Genomic DNA, 21992 nt, shown 5'->3' with positions numbered 1-21992 from the left:
AATGTCAGAACAATGTCGTCAATTTGACATACAATACTGACGAGAGATGAAACTTGATATTTTGTTGGTTTAAAGTTTTAAGTAACCAAAACCCAATGTCTTCCAAACTTCTCATGCCATTGTCATCTTGACATAGAATAACATTTAGCCACAAGGTATGAAGAACCAAATCCAACACTCGACACGTCATAACACTAACGCTGACAAAACATAGAATTCTATCATCATTAGACATTTAAGATATCGTCAACACCATTCTCATTCATTCATTGTCCGTAGGTGCTTATCCTGTTAGGGGTCATGGGGGGGTGGAGCCTATCCCAGCTGACATTTGGCAAGAGGCGGTGTACACCCTGGACAGGTCACCAGACTATCACAGGGCTGACACATAGAGACAGACAACCATTCACACTCACATTCACACCTACGGACAATTTAGAGTCACCAGTTAACCTGCATGTCTTTAGACTGTGGAAGGAAGCAGGAGTACCCTGAAAAAACCCACGCTGACATGGGGCAGAACATACAAACTCCACACAGAAGGGCTCACCCACCCTGGGTTCGAACCGGGAGCCCTCTTGCTGTGAGGCAACAATGCTAACCACCATGCTGCCAATTGTCAATCCAAACAAAATTTAACATCTGCCTGACGCAAGAGTCCAACATCTCTCTGATGTCATACTGACGTCCAATGTCAGCTGGGAGGAGACCACTTTTTTTTTTTTTAAGTCATATTTTGAAAGTGGTTTATTTCAGACCAGGAGTGATAATTCCCTGGGAGGCGTCGCCTTCTGAAATATATGTGCATACTATAGTTGGTGACATTACTGTCAAGCCCTCACTATAAAGACGCCTCAACTCTTTTCTTTTAAACCTGCTTGCCAATAAAAACACTGCACCTGAACAGGGGAAAGACTAACTTCTTCAGACACACATTTCAGACTCTTTTAGGGTTTTTAAGATGTTTTTTTATCAATTCAACAAGCTTTTCATATCAAACGTTCAAATCATACTCTCAACTGTGTTTCACTTAAAGATATACTAAATCATTTCAACAGGGTAAATTCAACATCCTTTGTGACATGTAAACATAAAACACAAACTGAAAGTAGGATACCACTTTTATGTCTTTTCCTGTTGATATTGTGCAGCCAGTTAGTTTACATTAAGTAAAAAAAGACACTAAAGACAACTGTACACAAAATTTACATTCCTCTAACAGTTCAACATGGCTTCTGTCTGCTAAGCTTTTCTTGTGTTTTTTTTTTTTTTTTTTTTTTTTACAATCAGGTTCAGTATGTACAGGTGCGGGGGAACGTATGTTTAAAGTGGGGGAGTTGATTTGTCTCATTGCACACGGCACAGATGATCATGATGGGGGATTATCTGAAAAAGGAAGAATCATCTGGATGATCACGAACAAAGAGCATAAATACTTCCATCTAGTTCAAACATAGGGAAATGAAACGCAGAGCTACGACTGTAAAAGATAACAAGCCTGAACTGACCACGCTGGAGCTGAAGCAACATTATAATTATAGGTCTTCATGTCTAGTTATGATTTTTTTTTGTCTGTATCCAAATTGTTCTGGCTGTTTTTTGGAACATAAATATTTTTACAAGTGAGCCATATTGGTACTACGACATCTCTGTTCTCCCTGTTAGTTAAAAGACCATAGAATCTTTAATCAGTTAGAGGTTTGGGAGATACTCTGAAGCCTGCACACTTTGTTTTAAAAAAAATCTATATTTAAAGTAGAAAGAGATGACAACATTTTTGGAGTGCTGTTCAGACAGAAGTTATAACTATTGTTTACAGATATACTATGCAGGATTCTCCTTAAATAAAATGTATAGACTCATACAGACCTCTCAGTCATCACGTAATGACTCATTTGAGGTGCGTAAAGGTTTATTTTTCTGCACTGATTCTGCCCTCTGCCTGTATTTTCTGTGTTTGGAACATTTATAGGCGTGTACACCCTAAGCGCTTAGGTGTGGTCGGGGTTCATGACAAAGTAGCGACCAAATGTCTCATTTATAAAACAATACATAGGATCCACACTAAAATTGTACGAACAAGCAAAAGCCAAAAATGGCGTGCGGCAAAAATCAATCAGGCTTCCACTTCACCATCTGCATCGCCAATTTCCCGACTTAAAAATGTTCATAAGCATGGGTCAAAGTTTCTCCCATCACGTCTCTTTCTATAAATCACAACTTTTGCGTGACAAGTGGCGTATGCCTCGCAATGTCTATAAATGAGACCCCTGGTGGCAGACTGTGGCAGCAGACATCCAAGACACGCAACGCCGGCAAAATGCAAACACATGATCGGCAAATGAAAGTGAATCTGGGGTTGTCTTTTAATTTCACTTTCACCGGCGAGCGTGTTTCCAACCAGTAACCGACAACCCAGAATAGCATACCTTTAAGGAGTGCTAACAGGTCTTGTATTTTAAGAAACCTAAGCTGTTGAGGTCCATGACAAACTAAATCGATGTTATTGGATAGATTTACACAAGTAATTTGAAGTCTTCTGGGGAACATTAATAATTCTGACGACGACAATTCCACGCCAGTTCTTTGTGCAGCAGATAGAAAGGATGTAGACAAAATCACACACTTGTGTTTGTGTTGGTCAAAGCAAAAAAACAAAACTGTTCCATGTTGAATTTAAGGAAAGGAAACCCCCTTTGTGGTTTGTACATAACGTGGAGTCATCAACAGATGAGGCAATTCACTGTAGAACTCATCATTGTCTATAAAAGCAACCATCTTGCTTCCATCAGGTGGTCCGTATGTTCTAATTTACACTATTAAACAGACACCATATCTCTATTTTAACGCACTGTTGGTCATAAACAGGATCTTTTACACAGTAGTAGGTGTGGTGTATATTTTGGCGATGTCACCGTTAACCAGCCTCTCTTTTGTCCCCAAGTCTGAGAGCTTTTTAAACTCACAATATACAATGAATATTCACAATAAAAGCTTATGCATCTCAAGTGACACTTAATGTTCATTGTGTTTTTATCTGAAGAGGAGTCCTGGTTTCAGAAAGGTTTTGAGGTTCTCGGTGAGACACACTGAGAAATAAAACCTTTATCTGATCCACTGTTTGCTTCAAGTCTGCTATCTGGCGGTGCGGGGAGGGTGTTCAGTGAACTGAGCCGGGACTCTACCACTTGCCCCTCTTGCTCCAGTCCTTAGGTGTGAAGTGAAGGCATTTTGGATCAATGCGCAAGTGTCTCTTCTGCATCGCTCTTTCGTGCCCGTCCACTATGTCCTCTGAAAGAGTCAGGATGTACTGACCCTAGATTCAAGAGACAAGACACAGTCAAAAGTTTAGATAGAATGTCACATCACATTTTCTATGGCATACTGCATGCAGCTGGGATTAACCACATCTCAGTACATCAGTATGTGATCTGACTGGATACCACTAGTTTATTATATCAGCTACCTGTACTGTGGTGTGGTGTAAAAATGAATGAAAATAAAAACTGCCATCACTGATGAAATAAGCAAAATCTACAGGTCAAATTTTCCTCTCCTCTGGATATATTTATTCTTTTCACTTTTATATAACAGAAATTGTCATGACATCAAAAACTTTCTTAAATGTAAAACTCAGAACATCTGAAACATCTCTATTTTGAGGCAGACGGGGAGTCTACTTAACTGTTTATTTACACAGAAAAGTTGTTCATTGATAAACCATTAAGCTGCAGTCACAATGAAAAAGTGCAAGGCTGAGGGACAAGCGAAATAAAGTCTCTCACCTTGTAGTAGTTGATGAGGTTGAGGTACTGAAGTGTTGAAATGACATCTTCTTTCTTTACACTCGTGATCTCACTGATCTCACTAGAGGTTAAAAAAGAGTCATATAAGAGTGTGTCCAGGTATCAGACACTTAAATGTAATGCTTTTTAGGAATTTTCAAGACCATTTTTCAACCAAAGTTAAGTGATGGTTGTGCTAGGTGATTCGGCCAATAAATAACACCACAATATCGCGATACACAATATACACTGATACTTTGAAATCTCCTCGAAACTACTGCAGACTACTAAAATACTCAACTATTCAATAAATAACTGTTAGAAATAAAGTTAAATAAAGTATTATTACAATAAAGTTAAATAAAATGCTGTCATGTTACAGGCAAATAAAGAACGGTTACAATAAAGTTAACTAAGTACTGTTGAAATAAAGTTGAAGTGTCGTTTTAATGAAAGAAATTAAGGCGGAACCACTTGTGCTCATCTTGACCTGGAAGCGTTTTGGCCGTCAACGTGAATCTTCCAGTCAACAGTTAGCAGTTAGCTGAGGGTTAAACCAATACAGCCGTGCAGTTAAACGTGAGGATTTATTCACTGTGACCTGCCAACAAACTAACATCTCCCAGTTCATATATTACTAATATTGGCAAGTTATCTGGTGCTCCATGGTCGCAAATGCAACTAAAGAGTCACAATCCAGAGCCCTACAGATACACAAACGCATGCTTCGCCTGCTCATCGCCCAACAGAGAGTGGTCTGGATTGGGCAGAGGAGTGTGTGTGATGAATTGTGTTTGTGAATCCTTTTTTTTTTTTTTTGGTGTGTGTCTTTGAGAGGGAAAGAGCTATGACAAACACCAAAGTGGGTCTCATGCCGGTGGCTTAAAAAACATGATGCAACCATTTTTACTTGATGCTCATGAGACAGTCATTATATATATTCCACTTGGAACAAGCCACAAAACATTGAGTATACTCTGTATATCGCCCACCCCTAGTTGCAGGTAAGTAAAGGTAGGTTTATATGTGGTTCTGTTGTGAGGTAGATTTAATGCAGGATATAGTTATTAGAGTGAGTTAGGCTAATCTACATTTTGCCAACAGGTAAGTGCAAGTATAAAAGACAGGATATAAAAAGAATAAAAACATTGTATTAAGCTCAGATAAAGTGCCAAGAGTCACGACACCTACTTGATGGTTATCTGCGGCCTTTCTCCATTGTCAGGTTTAAGATCCATGAGAATTTCCAAGATGGTCTGGGACCAGTAGGAGCGATAGGACAAAAGACCGAGGTCAGAAAGTGGCTTCTCAGGAGTGCCGGTCTTCCCTTCTACCTTGGACAGCTCGTAACCTGACAATTACAGACGCAGTGAACTGATCAGCACAGGTGAGGTTACAGAGAAAATGCCCAAAGAATTTAATGTACATATATTTACTGAACATTGTGGCACTGTTTTTTAAAACTGCACTTACTGAACTCAATGAGCAGTTTGCCATAGCCTCTCCGCTGGTAGGGAGGCAGGGTCAGGATGCAGGCAACGTTGTAATCTTCAGTAGACTCTTTTTCCTGCACACAGAAAATAAAATTAAGTGTCGTTTTGGGAAGCCCTCGTTGGATACGTGATTGTGTCCGAGTTGTTATGAGTGGACTGTATACACACTTTACCGACAGTTCAAAATGCTAAGCCAAATTCGTGTACCTTAGAGAAGTAGCCCACTATGTGGAAGCCTTTGGGGTCATACTCTGTCATTACGTAGAAGAGGAAAGGGTCTGTGTCGTAATACAAGGTTTTGTGGTCCAGGAAACACTTAGCGAGTAAACACAGGTTCTGGGAATAAGTCTGGAAACACATAACAGACATATATCAATTAAAATCAATGAATGTTATTAAAAACATTGAGAGGGGAGAGAAAAATATCCCATTACTAACTTTGTTTTTCCTGCCGTCAATCTCAAAAAATGAGATGGTGCCTTTGCGGTAGATCTCGTTGCCTGGAGGATGTCTTAGATTACATTTTGTCTGTCAAAGACATAGAAACACGAGGATGAGCTCAATGAGCAACAATCGAAGCAGGAGAAGATTAAGGGCTTAAGGCAGTGACATGCTGATGACTCTCACCAAATGCCTCTGAAGACATTTCAGGCTTTTGAGGTACTTGAGACAGAATTCACAGAGGTAGAGGATGGGCAATGTGGTGAGTTCCTGTGGGTACGGTGAGAAATACCAGGGCTTCAGTCTGTGACGTCCTAATTCTATACACTCTATGTTTTTCATCCGGGTGACGATGTCGTCATGGCTGCGGTCGGACACCAGACTGCCTGTCATGCGGGGTGCAGATGGGATGCCGTCCGAACTGTCTTGGGAATCCTGGTGGTGAACAAAGCAGACATTAGACACGTTAGGCACTCTTGCTGCAGTTATTTTCAAGCAGTTAAAATTGTGTTAAAGGTCCAGTGTGTAGGGTTCAGGGAAATATATTGGCAGATATGGAATCTAATATAATAAGGATGTTTTCTTTAGTTTATAATCCCCTGAAAATAAGAATGGCAGGGTTTTTATTTCCTTAGAATAAGCGTGATATCTACATAGGAAGCGGGGTCTTCGTCCAGAGATTGCCATTTTGCGCTGCCACGTTTCTACAACACCTCTGAATGGCAGGCAAAAAATACTGGCTCTAAACAGGGGGCCGTTCATGCTTTTGCATCGGCCACCATAGTTAGCAGCCCTCCATAATGAGAGTTAGAAAAACACTTGCAGTATTCAGTGTTTTTACCAGTTTTCATCACCTGGTTCATTCATAAAATGGAGGATTTAAAAACCTCCTGATCAGTGAACACTGGAGAAATTCAGGGAGAAGTTTCAGCTGGTGGCAATCTGCAATCCTCAACTCTAGATGCCACTAAATCCCCCTAAATCTGACACACCGCTCCTTTAAAACAAAAAACTGCTTGATCAAACGCTGCATTTGTATTCTAAGATTTCAACACATTCAGATTTCTTCACAATGAGTAACAGGTATAATCACAGTGGTTGTACACATTAGAGTTGGGTCTGAGGAAAGCAGCACCTCCATTTTATTGGACCCACTAAGGCACAGCTGAATTTTGCACAGCAACACACAATCAACGGGCAATAATAGGAAATAAAACAGACCTCTGGTGGTGGTAGAAAGACACTGGCACTTTGAGGGTTGTTATACTGCAAAACCTTTATCATCTAGCAGAAACAGACACAAAAACACTGGCTTTTAAAAACTAAAGAGAGGAATGGTTCTTATTTAAACTAAACACTTGGATTAAGGGGCAGATTGAAAACAGTAATGAACTTCTGTGCAACATCTGTTTTAGTCCAATCCAGGGTGGTTTCAGCCAGCGGTACTGGCAATCACAGGTAGTGAGAGTGATGTTACACGATGAATGAGTGAGGAAAAGAGCAAACACAACTGTTAGTCCAATTATTTCATGCAAGTGTCAGATTATTCTGAGAAATTATATGACGAACCCACTGGCCACTGTCAGCAGAGATGATGTGAGAATGTAGGAGGTCAGCCGCAGCAGTTTCCTAAACTCAACACGACAGCTGAACTGCTCATGTCGAGCAGCTCGACAGACTGAATAGAAACCCTAAAAAAATCCAGATCTGACCTGTTTTGGTTGGTTGTTTATTTCTTCCTCATTTAATTAAAATAGACCACGTTATAATCAGTTCTTCAGCTGCGTGACACCACCAATATCTCAAAAACAAGGAACACATTTAGGGTTAGAATATTAAACTAGATTGTAAAACAAAAGAAATTATAATTAATTTATTATTGATTTCTAACAACTTCAAACTAAAGCAAGTCTTAACAAAATAGATTTAAGGCTCAGAATCTTGTACTTAAACAGGTAGTTGTGACATTAATGCCCTGCTGTAAACACCGTGACACAACCTGCACACACACTTAAAAATTCAACTAATCAAAGTATCAGATGGCAAATATTTTTGTCAACAAACTCGTATTCTTGTGTTTTCTAAGGATAGTTTCAGAGACATCAGCATGACCTAAGAAAAGAGGGTTAAGTAGGATAACAAAACGTGAAAAATGTTTCTACTTTTCTCTAATTTGTGATTCATTTTCTGACAAATACTTACGCAAACTAACACTGCTCAAATTGAAGTAGACAGAATTTGTCATCATTTAGGCTTTCAATATTGGTATGGATGATGAACATAAATAAATAAAATGTGTTCTTTGACTAAGGTTTTGAATTTAATATATGATACTGTTTATACATTTAAGACTGTAGTGCTTAAAATAAAGAAGAAAATGATGCCTCTTCAATACTAAACAGATGCAAAGACTCCGACATGAGGTAAACATCTGAAATGAGATAACAGTAAGTTAACTGCAAAGATGAAATATACTGAAGTTACATACTTCGTCAGTTCCCCCACAGTTAGCTTTCCTCTTCCTCCCGGGCTGCGCGGGGATGAGTCGTCGGGCAGTGCCGTTCTATTGTTAAAAAGAAATTTTGCATTAGCTGGTGAAAAAATACATCAACTCAAACATTTAAGGGATCTAGAATGGTTTCCTTTACCGTTGTGAGCGAGGAGATCTGTTCATGGTCTTCGCGGGACTTGAAGGTGTTGGTCTCCCTCACAGCAGGAAAAACAGATGCCTGAGAGGCTTCAGCTGAACTTGGCAGGGAGGGCACGGGGGTGGCCGGGGATACCTGAGTCGCCAAGGGGACGGTCTCTACTTTCCTCTTCTGCAGCAAACAGACATCGTTAGACATTTGGCTTAAAACGAGCACGGACAGACCAAATACTTAAATGAATCAGAATTTTTATTGATTCCAGTGAGAGGCATGTGTTTAAGCTTCCAAAATACACAGCAACGTAATGATTAAAAGCTGGGAAGGAGTGCCATCTTAATATTATCTGCAGTCTTGTTCACTTATATGAGCTACGACTGTGTCTGGATGAATAGCCACAGCGTATCACATTAAGCAGGTTTTACCAATGTCTTTTTATCTCCAGGTTAATCTAGTCCAATGTTAACGCCCTATTAAAACCTGGTATTAAGATGCAACAGACACAGATCAGCTGCAACTGCATTGGGTTTACACTCAAAACTTAAAATCAGGAGGCTAAACAACAGCTGAATCAACAGCTTTTCCCTTGTGGTGCGATTATTATATTAGCTGCTTTAGTACATGCGATTTTTTTGTTAAACCTGCAGATAATGAAAGCTCAGCTTCAGCACTACATGAGAGATTACATCATAGACAGAGAATAGCAGCTACCTTGAAAGATTTGAAGTTGAAATGTGGCTTGACAAGTCCAGTGCATACACCTGACAAACTTTTGGATACACTGTGAGTTAAACCACTTCCAGATGTGATCTGCACGACCGGATCACCATCTTCTTTTTTTGTGTCATGGTTGTTTATATCTGGATTTCCATGCAGTTCAGCATGATCCGATAGCTGTATGATCACACAAGATGCATGTTAACACCAGGTTTAAACAAGGTCTCAGTCATTTCTAGAATGTGTGAATTCAAGTTGTACCGGTGTGGGGAGGGTTTTGCCTCTGGAAGGAGCTGTGGCAGATTGTACGTTGAGATCTAGACTCTTCCTCTGAATTGAACAGAAAGGAAGAGAAGGAAGGGGGTTAACTTACATTCATATTAACCCTCAGGTCGATACGCAGGGATTCACTGTACACACAATGTAACTAGCGTCTTCAACAGGGGTGTCACGATTCTCCAAATCCATGATTCAATTTGACTTTTGAATTTAAGAACATGATTGAATTTAATTTTTGATTTCAACCTTTTTTTTCCTCAGTCCTGACAGCTATGCTATTGTTTGAGTCTTGATTCCTGGATCAACAGATTATTAGTTTCATCCTTTAACGATCTGCCAAATTCTTCTTTAAATAGACGCAGTACTTGGCGTAGAGTGCGATATAGCTGCCATATTTCTTTGGACTGTGCTACGCCATGACACTACGGTCAAATATAAGTAATTTATTTAAAATGCAATACCAATAGCTTATTTCACCAGTCGACTGGGAACAAAAAGAAGAGCCACTCGATCGCTGTTCCCCAATCTGAGGGTCCTGCCCCCTATTAGTGATTGTACAATCTTCAGGAGGGGTCACATGGGCCCTCTAGATTTTAAGGGATGTATAAGGACTATTTAAAAAATATATACGGTAGGCCTATATCTCAACAATTTATTAATTTCTGTGAAGAGAACTAAATGTTCGTTATCATTAAGGTTTAGATGATTATTAAAGATACAATTTAAAAACAATATTTCATAGGGCAAGGGCACGGTGACGACCTAAACATAAGCTATAGACCTACTCACAGAGCTTTCACCCTTTGTTAAACAGCCTTGTCCTGCATTAGAAAAGAACACTCTTTAAAAGCTAACAGAACAATGGCCAAGCATGTCTGGAAGAAGAAAACACTGAATTTGTCAAAAAGTTGCCTAGTTTGCATGCATGATTGTTTGAAATTAAAAACTTAAATAGTAGAGAATGAGAATCGTACAAAAAGTTCCTGTAAGTATAAAAAAATCTCATCTCTGACACAATTACAAGAAATAATCACTAAAAATTCATCAAAACTGCACGTTTTACACAAATTGAGTTAAATATTTGGGTTAATTGGACGGTTTATCAGTTGTTCTGTACTGTTATTGTTATGTATTAAGTAATTTTAATAATCAGGGATCATCAGTTTACTCAATGATAGAAAGGGGCCCCTTTAAGAGAAAGGTTGTGAATCACTGTTCTAGATGGGAGAAGGAAACTTTACAACTGTCATCCCAAGTCCTTGCTTAACTTTCACCTGACTAGCATAGCCCACAAATTTTAATTTTTCTGTCAACAACGCATTCTTCATTTACATAACTCACAGAGTTATGTTAAAAAAAAAACTGTCATCACACCAGTGACTTTAGGGATGCAGTGGGATTTTCCAGTTCTTCTGTACCTCCATCATGTCCGACTCCAGCAGTGGCCACAGTGCTTCAAAAAGTGCAGCTGCAGGCTAAAGGTAAGCTATGTTTATCCCATTTGGTTGCACGGAAGGAGGCGGGAGTTGTATAGAAAAAAAATACTGGGAGAATTACTGATGCTACTTTTGGTTCTAGAGGACTAAAATTCAAAGTACTCAAAGCTAATTTCAATCAAGTTTTGATTTAGAATTGAAATCGTGACACCCCTGTGTTCCATGATAATGAACAGCATTAAAAATGAAGTTTCTGTGGCAGTCTAAATCAGATCTGATCAAGTATGAATGCAAAAACGTGAGACTGAAAAGTGACAATTTCAATGTGTCTTTAAAACGTAGAGCTCTCTGTATCACACACTCCTTAAAATTTTGGTAAAATCATCCATAAATGTAGAGGCTGGGTTAAATACAACAAACACTGAACATATACTCCTGTTTCCACACAGCTAGCACACACATCATATATTGTGTTGGTACATTTTGACAAACTACTGTTTCAAGCAGCATCTAAAACACTGTAGGTCGTTAACAAAGCGATGATGTCAATGGTTGCTAATATCTCGTAGTTAAGCAGAGTTTTTCTGCACAGCAAAACAACCACCAGTGAAAATGATTCACTCGTTTAAAATAAAAAAAAAAAAAAAAAAAAAAAAAGAGTTATTCTGTTTGTTTGTGCTGCCTGTTGTACTGACGACCAACACCATACAGGTTTATATATCCACTTGGTAATATTCATAACACAATAGAAACAGCTTACTAGTCTGAAACATGACTGATATCACTCATCTGAATAAACAGCAATCTTTAAAAATTACTCAGCAGCTGTTAATCATGCTGGGATGTAAAATACAGGCTCATATTGTTTAAACTAGTGTCTTCACAACAGTAAAATGATCCTGCCAAACCTGAGCCGATTGTTACAGTGTTTGGGGGTTTGAGATAAACATTTAGAGGCGCAGCAAGCACTTACCACTTCTCTCTCTGGGGAACTGGGACGGGAGCCTGGAAGACCATTCTTGGTTGGTGTTTTAGCTTCTTTTTTAGGAAACTGAAGCTTCTTCATGTCCAGCCTATCCCCTGTGACCCACTCATCCAGGCGCTTGTTGACTGTTAACACACGCAGTTTTACACAAAAAAGAACACACATGCTGTGATGTTTCAGTGTAATGTAATGACAGTGACTGTCACAGTTAGCATGTCAACGAAAAAAAAAAATGAGGTAAACACAAACGATACTTACAGTCAATATAGTGAACATAATAAAGCTTTCTCGATGAGACTTCCTTCACGCTTAGAATTTCAGCCAGTGCTGCAAGAAAAGCAGAAGAGTCAAATTAATATCGGCAATGAATTATACTCAAATTAATACAATTATTGTGATGGACTTCCATGAAATATCAGCTCAAACGTAGATTTACCACCACGCTTAACAAGTGTCAATAGATACTGTGGGTTTAAGTTTTCACGTAGCGTTCACTGAACTAAGATAGCAAGAATTGCTGGAAAAAAAAAAAAAGACTATAGTTCTAAATTCAAGCAACAGAAAATAAAAACACAAAAATGCCAAACGTGTTGGTTTCAGCTTCTCAGGTGTGACAAATTCCCTGCCTTAAATTATTGTAAATTAGGTATCTTTTAAGTTTTATATTGTGATTTGAAGACATCATTCAGCTCTTGGAAATTTTGATGCCCATTTTTCATGATCTCCAGACATTTTATCAACAATTAATCAAACAAAAAATAAATGTTACTTATCACAAGGGAATAAGTGTATCTACCACACAAATCAAGTTATTTTGTTCTCATCATAACCTTTAACCATAACCAAAGTCAGAGTGGATTTTACATTGTCTGGGTCCTGTTTCAGAAAGCGGGTTTGGTAAAAACTCTGAATTAGTTCACCCCAAGAAAAGAGTAATTGTGTTTTCCATTCCAGACAAAGACGTTACTCAAACTCTGTGTCAGTTACCATGGTAACTAACTCTGTGAACCTAACCTGCTCACTGGCAGGTTTTCTTCAGCAACCCGAGTTTCTCTCCGTCTCCTCCCTCTGACAGAGCCAGACATGCTGTTTCATTTTCTCATTGATGCAGTATGTCTCAGAGTGTGTATTGAGGGATATTAATTAGCAGAGGTTTACTGTCTGTCACAACCAAAATCCTGGTAGTTTCTCTGAACAGCACTTTTTACCCTCACATATAAAAAATTATAACAGCATTAAGTCACCCCTAATCTCTGTAAACAGGTATCTGCATATGTATGTTTTATTGTCGCCACGTGATAGCCATTGGATCCAATAATGCACAGAATAAAACCACTGCGTGTTCATCATTTTACGAGTTCTTTTTTCTATTTTTTTTTTTACTTCATGCCGTGACTCTTAACACGACACAGATATCAGTTTGTTCAAGCAGTTCCACCAAAATGTTTAATGCATATGTGTAAACTCAGTTCAGATTGTAAAAATCAGTATGAATGAATAAATACTTCAATCAGTCATGATGTGAATGCTGTGAATGAGAATGATTTTTTTCCAAATAGACTGCATATAGTCTGAATGTGTTTTAACAGCACTTTAGTGACAATTTCAAAATTTTAAACATTTGTTTGAGTAGCAGGCAGCTGTAGCTGAAATAACACCAGCGTATTCTGTTGAGCCAAGGATCCAAATAGATGTCTGAAATTTTAAATCTACTGTATTTGAACCTCAACGTGTTTTCAAGTGCAAATAACCAACTACATTATTACTGGATCAGGTTGAGACAATGCCTATACATGTTTGATCTCAGCCTATGCATGTTTTAAATCTTCAACCACATTTTTCACCTTCACTTGCTGGCCCTGTGTTTTGTCCCTGTCAGATTAAAGCGAAACAAGTGTATTTACAATGTAGGCTATGGTTAAATCGTGAATTAAAGGAGTACGGTGAATAAAACTTTCTGTAAACTCAGTCTTGATGCTTTTCCACACTCAGACTCAGACTTTTTTAAAGATAAATATACATGCATTAATATCCCTACATCCACATGATTAAAATGGTGGCTCTGCCTTTTATTTACCCGTTGCCATGGTGAATCGTGGTATCAGAGTTCTACATATAATATCATTAGAGGAGTGAACATACTCAGAGTTGATTGAACTGACTCTGATCAGCTGTTCTGGAGCCCGAAACTTTTTTCGTCCCGAAACTTTTCCATCTCAGTGTTCATCAACTCTGATTTCAAGGTGGGACTCAGTTACTTACATCTGCTTTCTGAAACAGGGCCCAAATCTGTAAAGTTGATTTAAATAAGTAAACGGTGAAGAGAACATCTCCTTTTACGCTACTCAGGGATCTGAGCAACCTGTGACGGAGGGTGGTGAATAGTTACTGTTAATTTAAAGGGTCACAATTAAGGTGAGACAAACCACTGCATAAAACCCACTTTGAGATAAAGTTTAAAAACTGTCATAAAATATGTGTACTCATGTTGAGGTGTTAAAGGGGCAACGCTGCCATAATAGCATTTCTGAAGATTTACAATAATAATTTCACTGGAGAAAGTGTCAATGAGATTTAGCTGTTTTTACTGTGGCTCTTATTTTTCTCACCCTCCGACCTGTCAAAACAAGTAGGAACACTGGCCCAGCCATGACCCTTGTTAGTGATGCTATCTGCATTCAGACAACCAACAATTTAATCTGAACAATCTGCTTCAGATTTGTAAACAACAGCCTGATGCCACATGAGTTTCACCTAAGACTGTCTTTCCTCATAAAATGTATTCAATAAAAATGTGTCTGAAGGGTAGCAAGTTTATCTCTTATGGGATGTAACAGTGGTTTTATTAGCTAATCAAACTACAGACTGTACAAGTGCATGTGTGCCCTGTGAGTGTGGTGTTGACAGTGCTTTACCTGGAGGCCGTGGCGTCTGATAACAACAGCTGAGGTTCGCTAGTTAGCATTAGCTAGCTTAGCATTGGGAAAATAAACGGACAATACTTACGCCATTCGTCCTCGTGCTCTTGGTTTTTACGAAGAACGGGGAGTCGACAGCCTTCAACAATCTCGACCTGTCGAAAATAACTCGTTAATTTGCATCCTGAAACCAGTCAATGTCTCTAAAATAAAATTACATCTCTCGAAGACCTACCGATGATGCGTTGTCCGCCATTTTCGTCATCTGTGAGAGCAGGAGCAGGGTGTTGTGGGAAAATGCCGGTCCATGACAAAGAGGAAATAAACAGCAAGATAGTAATTCTCGAAGCTCGTAGGAAGCGGAAGTTGGAAAAGCAAACCGGAAGAAAGAAGCAGGAGCCCAGCAAGCACCGAGCGAGCAATATGTCAACAACAAAAATGACAACAACAACAAATAGGGATTACAAGACAAAATAAATGATAAAAATAAACAAATGGTCAAGCAAGAGTCTTCACCTAGAGGCATTAATGTGTTTTTGTTTAATCAGTTTAATCAGTTGACCATGTGGTAACATCCATTGTTTGTCTTTCCATTTCTATAATAAAAATCTAACAAATATATATTACTACTACTACTACTTCAAAAAAATAAAAATAAAATGTAACATAGCGCCTGTCATACAACGGGTGTAGCTCAAAGTGCTTTACAATAAAGAAACTAGAAAATAAATAAAAACTGGCAGATTAAAACAATCAGCAGGCTAATAAATAAATAAATAATCATTAGATAATCAGATTGTGCTCAAATATTGCTGACAGCAGCAGGTGAAGTTAAGGTAAGCTCCAATAAAGCCAATCACAGCAGTTCCTCTTCTTAGGAACAGTTTAATGAGCCAAGACCTCAGGAGAGAAAACTGTTCTTCAAAAAACAAAAGACTTCCCTAAATATCACAGCACTGCAAGCCCACATTTATGACACAGTTTGACAAGGTGGATGTGAATGTCTGTTTCAGGAGACGGAGAAAGTTCTATCAGTGTATGCAGTGTGCTCATTTCGTATGATGAGACATGATGGGTGATTTTGTTGCTCTGGTCAACACTATCAGGCCTGCCAACTCTGACGCCAACCCAATCGGCAGAAAAAAAGTGGTCCCATTGTACATTTCTGCAAACCACAGATACTTGAATGTTACTTTTCTCAAAAACCATTTGGTTATGATTAGTAAAAGATCATGTTTTGGCTTAAAACACCCGTGTTCGGTAGCACAAAAGCCGCTAGAAAAGCAGGGATGGGTTGGTGAAAAATACCCAGGTTTGGTGGTTCAAATGCACGCGGGGAAACGCCAGAGTTTGTCAGTGAAAAAACACCCAGGTTCAGTGCCACAATCACTTGTAGAAACACTGCAAAGGGTTGCAGTGTTTCTACAAGTGACACTGCAAAGGGTTGCCAAAATACAACCAGTGGTGCTGTTTGTTGGTTTCGCACAGTGGTTTGAAGCTTGGCAGCTGTCTCTCTTAAGTGTCACACCATCCACCATCCACTCAACCACCTGATGACAAAGTCTTATACGTTACGTTACTTTGAAAAAGTTGATATGATGTGTATGAAACGTGCAAATGTAACATATTTGTGGTTTGCAGACACGTACAATGCAAACATTTTCCTCTGGTCACTGGGCTGTTAACACACTGAATGTATGAAACGGTTTACAAAAAGGTTGGTTGCTCTCAAAGCATACTCAGTTGGGGGCACTGCAACATCAGCAGTTGCAAAAAGTGACCTGAAACAACAGTAGTATTATGAGTACATGTATCAACTTCTAACTGCATGCCCACCAACCCTCTTATTCTCAGTTTGCTGAATTCAATGTTAGCCAAATGTCAGGCGTGTAGCACCCTAATTAGCATCACATTACCACCTGAATGGACAGTGAGTGCGTCGATCCGTCTTGAGGTGCTGATGCCTTATTAGAGTTTAAGCCCATTTGAAGACTAGTAGGCTACTCATGAACACCAAGAGGAGAAAGGTGCACACATCCAAAAATTAAATCAAAGCAGGCACCAGCATCATTATGTCGAACTGAAATACATTTTCACATATTCATCTTCAAACATAGCACTGCAAAGAGACTGCTTGACACATAATGACATGGGACATGAAAAACTCTGAAGTTGTCCTGTATAGTTTTGAGGAAGGACTGTGCACATATCCTGCCAGCAGGGGTCCCTCTTGTCTACAACCTAATCAAACAAGCTTCATGCTGAGTATAACCACCTACGTGACTTCCATTGACAGCATTAATTAGGGCTCAACACACAGCTAAATGGAGATTTGGATGTTAGTTAGATCACATGGGATCTGACTAACAACCATAGAAACTGCTGTAAGTTCAGTAGGTGTGATGATTTAATATCTATTTTATGTTATGTTTTCATTTTTGCTCATTTATTTTTAATTTTTTCCCTGTGAGTGCAGAGCTCAAGGCCCACATCTAAAATCTAGTTTCCTAACCCGATCCAGTCTAGCTGTCCTCTTCACATATTGCCCCTGTGAGAGTGAAGAATACAGCAGTGTGACTGAGAAAATGAATTCTAATCCCTGTTAAAGTCTCAGTGCCTTTTCTTTTGTCAACAGCTCTCAGCTTTCTCGTGTTATGATTGGTATACTGCTGAACTAAACTGCTTCACCACACTGAATAACGGCATTATGCACATTTATGGAAGCACTTAGATCGCTCTTCTCATGCTGCTTTGTGTTCGGCCGCAATTACTGCTCTTGCAATCATCAGGACAAAGGCTGCTTTGGGCTGTAAAATGTGTAAAAGATAAAAAGTAGTGAGGAAGTCAGACTGATCTGTCTGGTTGTTGATGATATTTACACCCAGCTTTCCCTTTTTTCTCCTTCTAACATTTGACTCATTCTGTCCACAAAAATACAGTTTACATTACAAAGCTGTTAATAGTTAGAGGCATGAGTGGATTATGAGACAATGGGCCCCTGGGCACAGATATGCAAGAGGCCCATACTCCACCTCTCCTACACGGGAGCAAGACCCTGGTGGTTTTGCGTCTGTTTTTAGTTCTTATGCATCTGTTGTGGTTTTGTGTGTCTTACTGACATCATTTTGTGTCCTTTTTGTTAGTTTCGTGTCTCTTTGTGGTAATTGTGTGTCTTTTTTTAATCGTTTTGTGTCTCTTTGTAGTAATTTTGTGTCTCCTCGTGGTTGCTTTGTATCTTTTTTGATGTTGTTTGGATCTGTTTGAGGTAATTTGTGTCATCTTGTGGTTGTTTTCTGTGTATTTGAGGTAATTTTGTGTCTTTTTTGAAGATTTTATGTCTCTTTGTGGTAATTTTGTGTCTTCTTGTGGTTGATTTCTGTCTTTTTGTAGTTGTTCAGGTCTCTTTAGGGTAAATTTTAGTCTTATTAAGATCATTTTTGTGTCACTTTTGGTTGTTTCTGTCTCCTTGTAGTCATGTTTTGTCCTTTTTGGTCGTTTTGTGTGACTTTGTAGCAGGGAAATTAATTCTTATGTCCACTTGTGGTTATGTGTCTTTTTTTGATGATTTTGTGTCTCTTCGTAGTAATTTTGTGTCTCTTTGTGGTTGTTTTGTATCTTTTTGTAGTTGTTTGGGTCTGTTTGAGGTAATTTGTGTCATCTTGTGGTTGTTTTGTGTGTATGTCAGGTAATTTTGTGTCTCCTCATAGCTGCTTTGTATCTTTTTTGTAGTTGTTTGGGTCTGTTTGAGGTAATTTGTGTCATCTTGTGGTTGTTTTGTGTGTATGTCAGGTAATTTTGTCTCCTCATAGCTGCTTTGTATCTTTTTTGTAGTTGTTTAGGTCTGTTTGAGGTAATTGTGTGTCTCCTTGAGGTTTTTGGTGTGTATTTGAGGTAATTTTGTGTCTGTTTTGAAGACTTGATGTCTCTTTGTAGTAATTTTGTGTCTCCTTGTGGTTGATTTCTGTCTTTTTGTAGTTGTTTGGGTCTGTTTGAGGTAATTTGTGTCATCTTGTGGTTGTTTTGTGTGTATTTGAGGTAATTTTGTGTCTTTTTTGAAGATTTTATGTCTCTTTGTGGTAATTTTGTGTCTCCTTGTGGATGTTTTGTGTCTTTTTGATGTTGTTTGGGTCTCTTTGAGGTAATTTTGTGTGTTTTTTAATGATTTTGTGTCTCCTCGTGGTTGCTTTGTATCTTTTTTGTAGTTGTTTGGGTCTGTTTGAGGTAGTTTTGTGTCATCTTGTGGTTGTTTTCTGTGTATTTGAGGAAATTTTGTGTCTGTTTTGAAGATTTTATGTCTCTTTGTAGTAATTTTGTGTCTCCTTGTGGTTGATTTCTGTCTTTTTGTAGTTGTTCGGGTCTCTTTAGGGTAAATTTTAGTCTTATTAAGATCATTTTTGTGTCATTTTTGGTCATTTCTGTCTCCTTGTAATCATTTTTTGTCCATTTTGGTCATTTTGTGTGACTTGAAGCAGGGTTGGAAGTTAATTCTTATGTCCACTTGTGGTTTTGTGTCTTTTTTTGATGATTTTGTGTCTCTTTGTAGTAATTTTGTGTCTCACTGTGGTTATTTTGTAACTTTTTGTGGTTGTTTGGGTCTCAAATTTTTTTGTATCTTTCTGACGGTGTCTGTGTCACTTTAAGGTAATTTTGTGTCTTCTTTTGATGGTTTTGCGTGTCTTTGTGGTTGTTTCATGTCTTTTTTGTGCCATTTTGTGTGTCACTGCAGCCATTTTGTGTCTCCTTGTGGTTGTTTTCTGTCTGTTTGTAGTTGTTTGGGTCTCTTATTATTATTCTTAGATAATTTCTAGCCTAATTAAGGAAATTTTTTGTGTCATATTTGGTTATTTTGTGGCTCCTTGTTGTCATTTTGTGTGTCTCTTTGGTTGTTTTATGTCTTTTTGTAGGTGTCTGGTCTCTGAGGTAATTTTGTGAATCTCTGAGGTTATTTTTTTGTCCTTTTTGGTTGTTTTGTGTGACTTTGTGGCAGGGTTGGAAATTAATTTTTATGTCCACTTGATGCTGTGGTTGGTGGAGAGTAAAATCTTCCAGCCACTCAATGAATTATCATTGTTTTTTCGGCTGGTGAAGGAAGGAAATTTAGCTGTGACATGCATATTTTACCAGCATTTGGCTGGTGCTAATTTCCAACCCTGATTTGTAGTCATTTTGTGTCTCCCTGTGGTTGCTTTGTGTCTCTGTGATTGTTTTTCCCATTTTATAGTTATTTTGTGTCTCCTTGCAGTTCATTTACATCTTTTGGAGGTAAAAATATATAATCCATCCACAGTTGGAGGTATTTGCTTTCAATAAAGAGGTCTTTTTGTGTTAATATATGACATGAAATACTGGCCAAGGCAATACTGGATATTGTGGAAATGGTTGTGATGGTTCTACTGTGACTTTAAATCTAAAACCAGTGTCTCATGTCACAATTACATGACAAGTGAATAAAGATGGGTTATGTCTAAACATCTCTAAATCTACACGATCACATAGGTGCATTCACAACCCTTTTGTACTGGAAAGTATGGAGAAAAAACTGTTTAAAGAGGCCATGTATAAGCCTCATGGTCAATGTTTGACCGAATCATCTCACTGAGCGAGGGCAAAGGTTATAAATGATCTTTATTATAATCCTTGGAACAGCGTTCAGTATACAGAACTTGCATTTTTTGAGTTGAGAAACCATGGTGTAACCTGTAAATGATAAACAATTGATACCAAACAAAACTAAAAACAGTTTGTGTTTAACAGCGTTCTTTTCCATGACTAACTTTCAATCAGACAATCATAGCTTTCTGTAGGGATAGCCTGCATATTATTGTTTACCATGCATGATAGAGTGCACTGAAGTCAGGTGGCTTATTATGACAAACAGGTGACATGGTGACACGATTAAAAGAAAAACTGTTGAAGAGAGTGAAAAAAGCTTTTGGATTTTGTACATAGTCTCATCAGCCGCATCCCACACAGTCACTTCCAGAATACTGCTTGCACATGATTACATTGAATCAGATTTTCCACTGAAGCCAAATCACATCTGTCAGTAATGATCACGTTTCTGACCTAAAAGGGACACTGGAAAACAGATCTTCAGGAGTGTGGCCATTTTATGCATGAGAAAGAAATAAGGAAAATCTCAGAGGTTCCCACTGGACGTCCTTTCAGAGCTCTCTCTTTGGTCAGGAAATTAATGAGAACATTTGACGACATAATCTCACTCTGCACGCTTCACATTTCATAGCAGAGGAAGGATGATTTGTTTTCTTCTTTGGTACCACAGGCCTTACGACCTCAGGCCGAGACGTTCCCAGACTGGTTAATGACTTCAACACTAATTATCCCTGCTTTGTTCCGAGGTTGGAGCCATTTCTTTTTTTTTTTTCATCATACAAAGTCATACCTGCAGGTCTACTACCAACTCATGGCTTTTTATATAATTCGGGGAGGGTTAAAACACATATCTGTTGTGTTGGCAGTAAAACTGGCTGTACCCAGTATTTCTCCCATGCTACACATTGAGAACCAATTATCTTGACGGGGTCTGGCATTCAGATGGCAACATCTGCCCAGTGGCTTTAGCTTATCCAGCACCCATCTACAGAACATTTCACTATTTTGATTCTGTTTCCGTCCCTGTAATTAAATCCGTAAGAGGGCCATCCAGTAAACACGTCCACCAAATTAGTTTCTGAACAGAAGCAACAAAAACACAATGAACAGATGAAAAACAGACGCATTGCAGCGTCACATTTTCCCTTCACGAAACTGGTCTCATAGAGTTAAAACACCTTTGGATGGTTATTGCACATAATAAAATCAGTCGGAACAAAATGACTCAAATCAAGCTCTTAATATAAGACATATGAACTGACTGATGCCACAGCAGTGGGAGGTATAACAATTAAACATCACAATGTTGACTATTGCTATTAATGACAGAATCCAAACCTCCACCTGCAGCCTCCAGTCTGTGCAGGACTGAACAGTGAAGCAGATCTGCTCTCTGATCCAGTTTGTTCCTAAAGCGATCGCCAGTCTCTTTAGCTACATAATGATGCATTTGGTTGACTGTTGATTATCCGTCTTCCTCCCAGCACATTTCACACATTCCTGTGTTACCTTCTCTCACTTCTGATTCTTTGTTCTTCTTTTTTTAAATCTACACCAGTGACGCACACGATTCCAGATATTCTAAAAATGTTCAGCGGAAAGCAGAGGACTTGCAGCTCCTCAGACATGGCAGGATACATACATTTGGAAGTAAAAACGTTTGAAAACGCTTTACTCTGA

General features: G+C 38.7%; 1 protein-coding gene across 5 annotated transcripts; it reads right to left on the bottom strand.

Annotated features, from left to right (window-relative positions):
- Nucleotides 1-1248: 1248 nt before the first annotated feature.
- Nucleotides 1249-14994, bottom strand: LOC125897788 (histone acetyltransferase KAT5). 5 transcript variants are annotated; one of them, XM_049591190.1, is made up of 16 exons: nt 14935-14994; nt 14788-14854; nt 12040-12108; nt 11770-11906; nt 9343-9411; nt 9076-9258; nt 8368-8538; nt 8208-8282; nt 6941-7003; nt 5906-6154; nt 5717-5806; nt 5486-5626; nt 5259-5352; nt 4977-5136; nt 3786-3867; nt 1249-3316 (listed from the first exon to the last, which is right to left on the bottom strand). In XM_049591190.1, the coding sequence occupies exons 1-16, from the start codon at nt 14962-14964 to the stop codon at nt 3182-3184; spliced, it is 1815 nt and encodes a 604-aa protein (XP_049447147.1). In that variant the 5' UTR covers nt 14965-14994; the 3' UTR covers nt 1249-3181. The 5 variants fall into 5 exon arrangements, with proteins under 5 accessions (XP_049447147.1, XP_049447148.1, XP_049447149.1 ...); XM_049591191.1 differs by lacking the exon at nt 6941-7003; XM_049591192.1 differs by lacking the exon at nt 9076-9258.
- Between the last annotated feature and the right edge of the window lie 6998 nt (nt 14995-21992).

Source organism: Epinephelus fuscoguttatus, linkage group LG12, assembly GCF_011397635.1.
Source record: "Epinephelus fuscoguttatus linkage group LG12, E.fuscoguttatus.final_Chr_v1".
Classification (NCBI taxonomy): domain Eukaryota; kingdom Metazoa; phylum Chordata; class Actinopteri; order Perciformes; family Serranidae; genus Epinephelus; species Epinephelus fuscoguttatus.
The sequence above is the reverse complement of the archived record's forward strand: the minus strand, read 5'-3'. Positions and strand labels throughout refer to the sequence as shown.